At 37.6% G+C, this 12,165-nt stretch overlaps 1 protein-coding gene across 2 annotated transcripts in view; it reads left to right on the forward strand.

The window, feature by feature from the left end:
* The window catches only part of LOC125238257 (ABC transporter G family member 23), a 165,317-nt gene that overhangs the window by 133,266 nt on the left and 19,886 nt on the right, over positions 1-12,165 (forward strand). For both annotated transcript variants that reach the window (XM_048145533.1, XM_048145534.1), the window contains 2 exons: positions 2,240-2,441; positions 3,704-3,818. In XM_048145533.1, the coding sequence (XP_048001490.1) occupies positions 2,240-2,441; positions 3,704-3,818 (317 nt within the window). The remainder of the gene's footprint in view (positions 1-2,239; positions 2,442-3,703; positions 3,819-12,165) is intronic.

Raw genomic sequence — 12,165 nt, forward strand, 5'->3', positions numbered from 1 at the left:
ATTGGTATAATTTTTATGAAAGTGACTGACTGACCTTCCAACATAGTGGGTAAACACGAATATAGTATATATTATTTATTTATTAGTAAAAACATGTTTACAGACATGCATGCATCACATGCATGCATGTTTAATGACATTACAGTAAAACCAATGCGTCACGAAACTTAGGTAACAGAAAATAAAGAGAACAATAAAAATAAAATTAAACAATTGATTTGGGCGATATATACCTAAATTATAATATTCGATCGATAGCTGGTAGCCTAGCGGTAACTAAGTGCGACTTTCGTTCCGGAGGTCGCGGGTTCGAACCCCGGCTCGCACCAATGAGTTTTTCGGAATTTATGTGCAAAATGTCATTTGATATTTGCCAGTCGCTTTTCGGTGAAGGAAAACATCGTGAGGAAACCGGACTAATTCCAATAAGGTCTAGTTTACCCTTCGGGTTGGAAGGTCAGATGGCAGTCGCTTTCGTAAAAACTAGTGCCTACGCCAAATGTTGGGATTTGTTGTCAAAGCGGACCTCAGGCTCCCATGAGCCGTGGCAAATGCCGGGATAACGCAAGGAGGATGATGATGAGATTGAATCGAAAATACTTAGCTTAAGTCGGTCAGGGCTTACCTCGAAGATCTTGAGTGCTATTCTTGTTCAAAGCAGTATTATTTTATCTGTTAAATACCTGTAGGTAGTTACTTCGTTTTAAAACAACTTCATTGAAAAAACAACGGTCGAATGACGCTATAGACTCGGAACTACGGAAATATCTATAACTCCCGTGAAATCAATAATTCGATTACCCATTTACCATCAACAATTACATAAGTATCGACTCGGTAAACTCGATTAGTTTCCACTTTATAATCGACTCACGAAGCCGAATACAATGGCATTTCGATTCGTATTGTCTTTGGAATGCGTAACGATTATCTAGTTCATTAGAAGAGATTGTGTGCGCATTTTTATTTAATAATAGACATGTCTTGTATTATTTTATACTATTATAAGAAACGGGAATGAACTTCAGTTCAGCGAAGAGGCCGCAAGCGCGGATCTAGCTTCGTGTCCAGGGGGGGTCACGTGGTAAAGGCCCGGGGCCCCAGGGGGGGTCACGTGGTCTATTTGTATGGCCAACTTAGGCTCCAGGGGGGGTCATGACCCCCATGACCCCCCCCCCCCCCCTGGATCCGCATATGAGAGTCCGGAGCGCGAAGTCATATATACCTACCCCCTTATTCATAATAAACGTTCACTAAAGTTATCAAGCCGATAAAGTTCGTTTGTCCCTTTCTATCACACCAATACGTCGGAAAGGGACAAACGAACTTTATCGGCCTGATAACTTTAGTGAACGTTTATGAACTTAGTAGTTTAGTATTTTTTCGGAAAGAAAAGAGCCGTAATAAGAAGTATGGGACCCTGTACATTTTGTGATAACTTCAGACTAAAAATAGGTTACAGAAATGAAACTTATAAACCCCAACTTTGACAGATTAGGGACGAATTTACCCTTTATACTATGACATTGCATTATCCCTATCGCCTGTAATTTAAGGTTGTCAAAATTAAGGCGATTGTGCACGCAGTGTACGCAAAGGTACGTCAAGTTATGCGAACAGTCATTACTCGATGCGATGCTGAGCCGAACGGAGCTAAGAAGTTCTAGTACCCAAATTCGATCTTTTGTCTTTAGTTTTTTTTTATGGGATAGGAGGCAAACGAGCGGATAGGTCGCCTGATGGTAAGCGATCACCGCCGCCCATGGACACCCGAAACACCAGAGGTGTTGGAGGTGCGTTGCCTGCCTTTAAGATGGGCGTACGCTCTTTTCTTGAAGATTTGAAGGTCGTATCGATCCGGAAATACCGCAGGCGACAATTCATTCCACAGTTTAGCTGTGCGGGGCAGGAAGTTTCTGGAGAAACGCACAGTTGAGGACTGCCAGCCATCTAAATGATGACGAGTCGATCTGAATTAGTTTTTATATTCTACCTCTTAACCACATAAAGAGTAGTAAGGCTTACCTACTCCCCGCTGAAAGTGCTGCACACCTACTCTCGGTTACCTCACAGTTACCGCCTGTCAAGACCGCGACCAGTCAAGCTGTCTTATCTCACTCATACAATCATAGCACGCTCCTACTTGAGCTTAAACTGTGTGACTCTTTCATATATTTGATAGCCATTGTCCGAGGTGTGTCTTAACTGTGAGGTTCTTAATATTCAATTTTGTTTCCAGTGGCGGTCAACAGCGCCGTGTATCCTTCGCCGTGGCTCTCATGCACGACCCTGAGCTTCTCATCCTTGACGAGCCAACAGTGGGAGTGGATCCCCTGCTCCGTCAGTCCATCTGGACGCATCTCGTGCGCATCACCAGCTCGGGAGACAAGACTGTTATCATTACCACGCATTACATCGAGGAGGCGCGGCAGGCGCACTGTGTAAGTCCAAATTATAAGACTACTGTTACTGACTAGCAGTTCTGACTCTCATTATGGCACCGAGAAGGATTCGAAACCAGAACCTTCGTGACTACAAAGCCGATGACTTACAACTGCGCCACAGTGAGACTTAGTTCCGACTCTCATGCTTAAACCAGTCCCAATACTTGACGAGCCAACAGTGGGAACGGACCCTCTGCTCCGTCAGTCCATCTAAACGCATCTCGTGTGCATCACCAGCTCGGGAGACAAGACTGTCATCATCACCATCCATTACATCGAGGAGGCGCGGCAGGCGCATTGTGTAGGTAAGTCCAACTTAAAATACTTCTCTAAGTTACTGGTAGCTGTGACTCACCAGAAGTCCACAATACTTGATGAACCAACAATGGGAGTAGACCGTCTGCTACGTCAATCCATCTGGACATTCTGGATGCAACTCGAGCGCATCACAAAACTGTCATCATTATCATCACCTCGCATTGTAAGTTTACAAGTTGGACGGAGATTCCTTGTTTTCGCAACTGGGCAAATCTTATACTATTAAACGAGCAATTCTTGTATATTTATTTATTTATTTATTTATATATACCGACGATCTCGGAAACCGCTCTAACGATTTCGCTGAAATTTGTTTTGTGGGGGTTTTCGGGGGTGAAAAATCGATCTAGCGTAGCCTTAGATCCCGGAAAACGCGAATTTTCGAGTTTTCATGAGTTTTTCTTTCGCATTTGTAAACGTAAAATATGGTCCTTAATTTCGCCGCGCGCGCATCGATTCCGCTTAGCTCAGTCGCACGAGGTCGGTCTAATGTACGCAGATAGATCGTAGGTGTCAGGGTTTCGAATCCCGGTCAGAAATTAAGTTTTTGTTTTTTGTCTTTTTTTTTTTGTTTTTGTATTTATAAGAGTTTTTTTTTTATCTAAAGACGTGATATATTAAAATAGAACCGAGCGAAGCTCGGTCGCCCAGATATTTCTAGATATAAGTGGAGCTGTAGTGGAGTGGGTGTACAGTCAGGTACAGAAATAAGTGCACGCCAATTTCCATGCAGATGAGTCACCTCTCTCTAGATCTGACTGTACATCTCCTAAAACATCTGCAGTACTAGATCTAATTCCCTACAAGCCAAGAGTGGGAAGATACTATGCATTGGCACACTCTTCTGTCCGAACCATACTTGACGATCAAATATTAGGAATAGATCCTATACCGCATCCGTTTAACTGGAGATATATCATATTGTTTTTTTTTGGTTGCAGATCGGTCTGATGCGGAGCGGTCGTCTGTTAGCCGAGGAGTCCCCTCAGGCGCTCCTCACGATGTACAACTGTATATCGCTGGAGGATGTCTTCCTCAAGCTGTCGAGAAAGCAAGGTAAAAACTCTTAATATAATTTAGACAGAGTGCAAACCCGCATGCAAACTATCTTCTAGTCGATTTCAGCCACACGTACAGCAACTGCATTGTATTCCTTAGGTTTTATATTTTATATAATATACTTATACTGTACATTTAACTTTTTTACAAGCAGAAAGGTCTGCAATAGATGCTACTGGGCTATATTGTACATGTTTGATGGCTCGATTTGCCTTAGGTACCTTTTTTTTGGTGCAGACAGCAAAGAAACGGAATGCGCTCCCGTCATTTGTATTCCCTAAAAAATATAACCACAATGAAACATGCGTGCTCCATTTTAGGGTCTGTCTTCACTTTTCTCCTGGTGTGTCTAGGGTCGATCGCCGATTTTATAGTATTTTCTTTCGATCATCTTTTCTACATTATTAAAGTTCAATGTTCATTCACTAATGATCTCAACAGATTCTATTTTCATAGGCAAATATTTATCTTACACATGTATTGTGCAAAAACTAACAATGGTATAGAATTCAAGTTTTATTACCATCTTCCGTGATGCGACTTGAAGAATGGGTCTTTTCGGGCGTGTCTTCGTCGTATTTACACAAACTCGCTAAACATCGTCATTCGTCGTAGTTTAGCATTGTCTTCGTGTTAATTGTTTTTATAAGTTGACTAACCCGTCTTGGTTTATGTCAATAAATGAGCAATGAGGCGAGTTACAGGTTATTAGTAGTTGGATCATATCATACACACGCAAAGTTAAAAGCATCTCTTTCGAAACATGTATCTTTGCTATCTTGATACGCAAACCTATTAGGTAGTCTAGCCAAGATGTTAATTGCCTACGCTCTGTGTCGTCAAAGGCACAAAGCGTTTCTTTGTCGCTTGCGCGATCGTCACTTCGCCTAGGCCAGCAGTCGGCCTAGCGAAAATGACAATCGTTGATGCTAAACGCCGATCGAATTGCAGTCTGACTCTGTCGCTACGAGAGATATTGTCGAAAGAAGCGTTTATGCATTTTGTTACGTATCTAGTTATAAAATAGAAACGTTTATTTGCCAGAGACAAAGTAATGATTTAAAAATAGAAGTCCAAAAAGACTCGCAAGGTTTATTTTTACACATGGCCGCAGAATTTTTAGTAAGAACTTATAACCACTTCTTGCGTTCTTCTCGACTATGTTTTTTTCTTCTCTATACGACAGAGCACAACTGAGATTACATGTACCATTTTTTACCACATCACACATACAAGTTAAGAGTGTAGCAGTACTTTACTTAAAGGTATACTTACTTGTGCTACTTCTATTTACTTTAACTACTTATAATACTTAAAATAAACTTACCGTACCATAAGTACAGCGTTTGTGCAACGCAGTAAGTATATCTCTGTAATTTTCCACGCATTACATCGATCGCATGTCAAGAATATGAAAAATCATCTGAATGTACATTAATCGTCGAGTAATAAGAGTAATAACCGTATTCTTGCCAAACTATACATCATACTGGAATACCCAGACACACGCCACTTTATATAAACATATAATCACGACTGTATCCCATAAAGGGGTAAACAGAGCACATGAACTACTAAGTTTCAGTGCCACTCTTCGCAAAATGGGTTGAAAGAAATCCAAATTGTGACCTTGCAGTGACAGGTTGCCAGCCTCTAGCCTACGACATAATTTAACCCATATCTCACAATCAACTTCTACGACACCCACGGGAAGAAAGGGGGTGGTGAAAATCTTAACCCGTCACCACGGTCAACTTTGTACTATACTTTATACAAGTACTTAATTGTTAAATTATAACGTCGTACAGATGTACTGTAAGAGAGTCGGCCTATCAGTGGAGAGCATCCAAACATTTAAACAACGCTTTGAATCAATATTTTTTTTTATATTTTATAAGCTAAGTAACAACCGTTCACTCTCAATCGCTGCTTCTATATGAATGCCCCTTTGAAGTGTCTGTTTTCCTTGACGTTTTTATACTGTTCCAATTTTAAATCAGGGACTGCCAGTCAGCGACCATGACTGCTGTAAAAGGTTTCATTCTGAATGCGAAACCATGTAAGAGAGTCGGCTTATCAGTGGAGAGCATCCAAACATTTAAACAACGCTTTGAATCAATATTTTTTTTTATATTTTATAAGCTAAGTAACAACCGTTCACTCTCAATCGCTGCTTCTATATGAATGCCCCTTTGAAGTGTCTGTTTTCCTTGACGTTTTTATACTGTTCCAATTTTAAATCAGGGACTGCCAGTCAGCGACCATGACTGCTGTAAAAGGTTTCATTCTGAATGCGAAACCATGTAAGAGAGTCGGCTTATCAGTGGAGAGCATCCAAACATTTAAACAACGCTTTGAATCAATATTTTTTTTTATATTTTATAAGCTAAGTAACAACCGTTCACTCTCAATCGCTGCTTCTATATGAATGCCCCTTTGAAGTGTCTGTTTTCCTTGACGTTTTTATACTGTTCCAATTTTAAATCAGGGACTGCCAGTCAGCGACCATGACTGCTGTAAAAGGTTTCATTCTGAATGCGAAACCATGTAAGAGAGTCGGCTTATCAGTGGAGAGCATCCAAACATTTAAACAACGCTTTGAATCAATATTTTTTTTTATATTTTATAAGCTAAGTAACAACCGTTCACTCTCAATCGCTGCTTCTATATGAATGCCCCTTTGAAGTGTCTGTTTTCCTTGACGTTTTTATACTGTTCCAATTTTAAATCAGGGACTGCCAGTCAGCGACCATGACTGCTGTAAAAGGTTTCATTCTGAATGCGAAACCTCTTACAGTACCTAGTGCAAAAAGACTTGCCTTCGTATTGTTACGGAAACGTACGAACGTGTCATGCTAGTTCAGTCACTCTCAGTACAAGATGTACTGACATTGACTGAACTAGCATGACAAATACAAACGTTTCTGGAAAAATACGAAGGAAATCCTTTTCGCACATCTGTACGATACACGTGCGAAGATATTCGTAACTCGTGTCGATTTAAAATACTCCCTTCTGTCGTGTTTTGATTTATCGCTACTCGTTACAAACTTCCTCTTTTCTACACTTGTATCGTAATGTATATTCTATACGACCGGTCTGGCTCAGTGACGACCGGTCTGGCTCAGTGACGACCGGTCTGGCTCAGTCGGTAGTGACCCTGCCTGCTAAGCCGCGGTCCTGGGTTCGAATCCCGGTAAGGGCATTTATTTGTGTGATGAGCACAGATATTTGTTCCTGAGTCATGGATGTTTTATATGTATATAAGTATGTATTTATCTATTTAAGTATTGTATATCGTCGCTTACCCATAGTACAAGCTTTGCTTAGTTTGGGGCTAAGTTGATCTGTGTAAGGTGTCCCCAATATTTATATTTATATTTATATAGTACCGATGTAGTGCGAAAAGGATTTCCTTCGTATTTTTCCGGAAACGTTCGTATTTGTCATGTTAAAGACTGTATCGTTAAGTATGAAGACAACTTTGAGTAGCCGTATTTATTTGCTATTATATTTTTTTCTTATAACAAGCCATGGGCTTAATATCATCATCATCAATCATTTAAGAGTTGGACTCTTGTCGGTGGAGCAACTTCCATGCGTGCCGGTCTTCTGCCTTCCTTTTGACTTCCTGATACGACACAACGTTGATTTTTTCCTTTATTTGGGTCATATACGCTCTCCTGGGTCTCCCCCTTTGCCTTCTTGCCTCAATTCTCCCTTCTATTATGTTTTTAATGAATTCGTCGTGTCGTATCAGGTGCCCAAGCATTTTCCCTCTTCTGTTATCTATAGTTCTCAGCAAACTTCTTTTTTCTCCTATTATATTTAAAACCTCTTCGTTAGTTTTCATTTGAGTCCAACTGATCCTTGCCATTCGACGCCAGCACCACATTTCAAAAGCCTCCAGCCTCTTCCTATCACGCTGTGTCATTGTCCACGTTTCGCTACCGTATAGTGCTATGCTCCAGATGTACACTTTTATTAGCCTTTTGCGGATATTGTTAGATATTTTGGCTTTGAATAGGCACTTCTTTGCGTTAAAGGCTTTTTTAGCCATTGCTATTCTAGCTATAATGTCTTGTGTACATCTAGAGTCACTAGTGACTATGCTTCCTAAATATTTAAATGTTTTTACCTGTTCTATAATACTACCATTTAATATGATTGGTCTTTGTCTTTCAAGTTTTTTAATATGTTTTGAAGTTACAAGTACCTTAGTTTTTTTAATGTTTATTTTCAGTTCAAACTCATGAAACACTGTATTCATTTCATTCAGTAATTCTTCTAACTGCTCAGATGTGTGTGCCATTGCAGCAATATCATCAGCAAAACGGACAAACTGTATATTCTCTCCATTAAATTTAACTCCACCTTTACCTGTTTCTACAAGTTTTCTGATGGCACACTCTATGAAAATGTTAAAAATAAGTGGCTATAGATAGATATGGGCTTAATAAGGCACATAATAAGGTACACATTTTGTCCTAGAAACTCGACGTAAAGCATATGGTTTAGACAGTATTGACTTAATCCTCCCGAGTACCAATTACGATTCCGGAAAAATGCTACTAGAAAATTCACAAAGTGCGTAAAAGACGATACGATTGCGAAAAAAAAATGTATGGTGCGAACCTCAACGACACATGATCCACAAAGCAGAATATCTGGACATAGTCTAGCCACTGTTATTTAAAAAAAATATAGTTCAGGATCTGTGTATGGCGGCCATTTAGAGAATGTGGCATGGTGCTTACTCTAACTCCGACTTTGATGTCGAATTTGACTATCATACATTGTTTATATCGATCTGGTTTAAGCACTGTTCAAACACCATGAATGTCAATTAGACTTTGGCCTATGGCTAATTTTTTTATCTGTTTCTCTCATCCTGCTAGCATCAAAAATTTACGGCAATCCGGAACGTTGCTCAAAATTGCGTTTTTTTTAAATTATAAAAATTCGCCGCATTTATTCTACAAGTACCCAATTGGAAAAACCACGAAGAGGACTCTTAAAGAATATATTTTGGCAGCATATTAACCTTTGTTTGTTGAAATCGTACAAAGAGTCATTGAAATATTCTCAAATTAAGCCAGATAGGGGTTGTCCGAAATTTATTTGCTAGACCTTAATGAAAGTACCATAAAATCCCTAAAATAAAAAAATATCAGACCTTATATCAAATAGTACTTACCAATACCTTAAGATCATACTCTCGGAACATAATAATACAAAATTATGCACATGTCAACATTTAGACGAGGTTTGTTTTGTCCTTATACTTAACGATACAGTCCTTAGTTCAGTCAATGTGAGTACATCTTGCACTGAGACTGACTGAAATAGCACACGTTCGTACGTTTCCGTGACAACACGAAGGCAAATCTTTTCGCACTACATATTATATGTAGTAGGTCTCTTGTTACCACTCGAAAGTATATGAGGAAATATTTGTATAAGAATTTAACACGTTCGTTTAAATTCTGAAGTGTGGACGAATAATTTGCAAACGTGACGTTTTGCAATGACGACGATCTTTATCTGACTATCCTATATCTATAATCAGTAACACATTTAATTTATGTGTGGCGTTTTTAAGCAAAAGGTATCACATTTTCACTGAAATCGAGACGCTCCCAACAAACAAAATATCCTTATAAAATCAATCTATAAGGGCTAAACACTCATAGTAGTTTGAAAATAGCATTCATTATGCCAGAGTTCCTTATAGCGGCTCATTATAAGAGAATTTGGCCTAATAGTACATTTACTCTTATAATTTGGCCATGTACACGTTAATAAGTCAAATTTATATGACTGCAATAAGGGTTTAAAAATATTTACTCTTATAGTAGCTCATTATAAGAGGATTTGGCCAATAGTACATTTACTCTTATAACTTGGCCATGTACACGTTAATAAGTCCAATTTATATGACTGCAATAAGGGTTTAAAAATATTTACTCTTATAGTAGCTCATTATAAGAGGATTTGGCCAATAGTACATTTACTCTTATAACTTGGCCATGTACACGTTAATAAGTCCAATTTATATGACTGCAATAAGGGTTTAAAAATATGTATTCTTATAGAAGCCATTTAAAATGCCTTTTCGCTGTATAATATTCAAAGCACTATAAAAGCTTTTGTTATGGCCAATTATTCTTATAAAAGTAATGCATAAGATAACTATGATGCTTTATGCCTCATAGGAGCATATTATAAAACGTCTATCCAGCAAACAAATTATAGCATTTTATAAAGTGTTTAAAAGAATTAAAGCAATACATTTTCTCTTATACAATAATTATAAAGGCATTATTCTTGAAAGTGTCGTATTAAAAGTTTTTATAAAACTTGATTCGTCATTTTGAAAATCCAGCGAATGTGAACAATCTGATCCCAACTTATCGATTAGTGGTTCCGTAGAGGATGCCATTATGGAATAATTATAAGAATATGCAGGCAAGCAGCAGTGACAGTAATACAGGTATATCGTTAAATGATGAATTGAGTTTGGATTTAGCTTAATAATTATATTTTTTGTTCTTATTTAAGGTGTCTGTAGCTCTGCGGTGAAAAATGTTAAGGTATATACAGCGGGGCCGCGGGGCAGATCTCGACTGGAGGGCAAATGTAACTGATCCATTGTTTCCATGTTTTACAATGTTTACATTATTAAATAGAGTGTCCACCGGTTATACCAGACTAGCATGCACTCGGAGGTGGCCAATTATACATAACTGAGCGTATAAGAGACTATTACCAAGGCACTCAGTTTTTTTATCCATCAGTACCTACTAATATTAATTTTTAAGATTAACTTTATTAAAATAAGTTCCAAAAGTGTATTCCTTACTTTACGGACTTTGGTCTGAAATAAAAAAAATCTTTTATTGCGGATTATCATTGTGAATGTCGGACGATCTGAATAAGTGAATACAATGTTCGGCTATTTTAAGAAGAAACCGATTTTATATGTAGTCCTTTTGGGACTAAGATAGATTAAAATTGAGGACAAATAAAGACAAACTCACTGTTTTTAAGATATTTATTTATGTGCAACGAAACCAAACCGATACAAGTAACTTTATAAGATTAATATTTTCAGTTCTATTGCTCACGATGTTGCTGTTTCAATGAGTCTACATACTTCAAAATATTAATATATTCTTCAGAGCGCCTACACGGTGGTAGAAATTGTAATTAACCTATCAGTAAATTTCTTTTATCGAGGTCTTCATCAAATTCACAAAAGATATATTGATTTTCATTTTCTTGTTTTGAATTGTCAGCGCCATCTTTGCTTGGTGTGATTTTCTTACAACCTAAACTATTTCCTGCGTCCTCTTCCATTTTGCATGTTTTTTGATCCACCACTCCGGGCTTATTTTTGGGTGTAAGTAATGATTGTGACTGATTTTCTCCATCAGAATATGTGCCGTTTTGTAGTTCTACTGTAATAAAAAAAATATTTATTTGAAGTCTTAGGCTAGGCTGTTTATAGTTATCGACACAAAGTCCATTGTGATGGCGGTACTGAAATCGTCTGTGGTTTTCAATAGCACTTACTTACTAAGAGGAGGAGAAGAGTTGTCATCTTCACGTCACTAAAAACGGCTGACTATGTATCTCATCCACAGATTCTGTAACAATAACCATAATAATAAATATATCAAATAGAGTATTTGACTCAGCATTTACAATAAATCAATAGGAAGTAATAAACCAGAAGATTAAATATTCCGAAGCACAAGTTTGTTTTAAATTGAAAATTCTAGGTATAACTTCCTAATGAAATATTGAAAATATCAGTATTACCTGACATGCTGCGGACTACACGGTTTTATTTTGTTCTATGCCGGTTAATCGAACCAAACCTTTATCAAAGCGTTCCCCAAAATTCCGGTTTAAAAAGAACGGTCTTTCGAACAAAAATGCAATTTCAAAGGTTTGCGCCAAGTACATGATAACTAGACAGCGGATTTCAGGTAGCGATTTAAATATTAATATGGATATGACTAGTGCAATTTTTTAAATACATGTCATGTGGTTTATAATCTATTATTATTACCTACATCGCACACCACAAACTTCACTGAATAATTAGATTAAATTAATGTTATTTTTTCAACAAACTACATTTAAAAAAAAGTATTTTATTCTAAATAATGGACTTTCAATTTAAATATATATAAGAAGCGAATTATTTTAATTTTTATATTCTTTGAGCCATAATAGAAGTTTTTACTGTGCAATGCGCAGAAGAAATATTAAAGAAATAAGTATAAATAAATATTTTTTTTATTTTTATTTATTATCATTATAATTTTTGCCCAAT

This window comes from Leguminivora glycinivorella, chromosome 23 (assembly GCF_023078275.1).
Source record: "Leguminivora glycinivorella isolate SPB_JAAS2020 chromosome 23, LegGlyc_1.1, whole genome shotgun sequence".
NCBI lineage: Eukaryota > Metazoa > Arthropoda > Insecta > Lepidoptera > Tortricidae > Leguminivora > Leguminivora glycinivorella.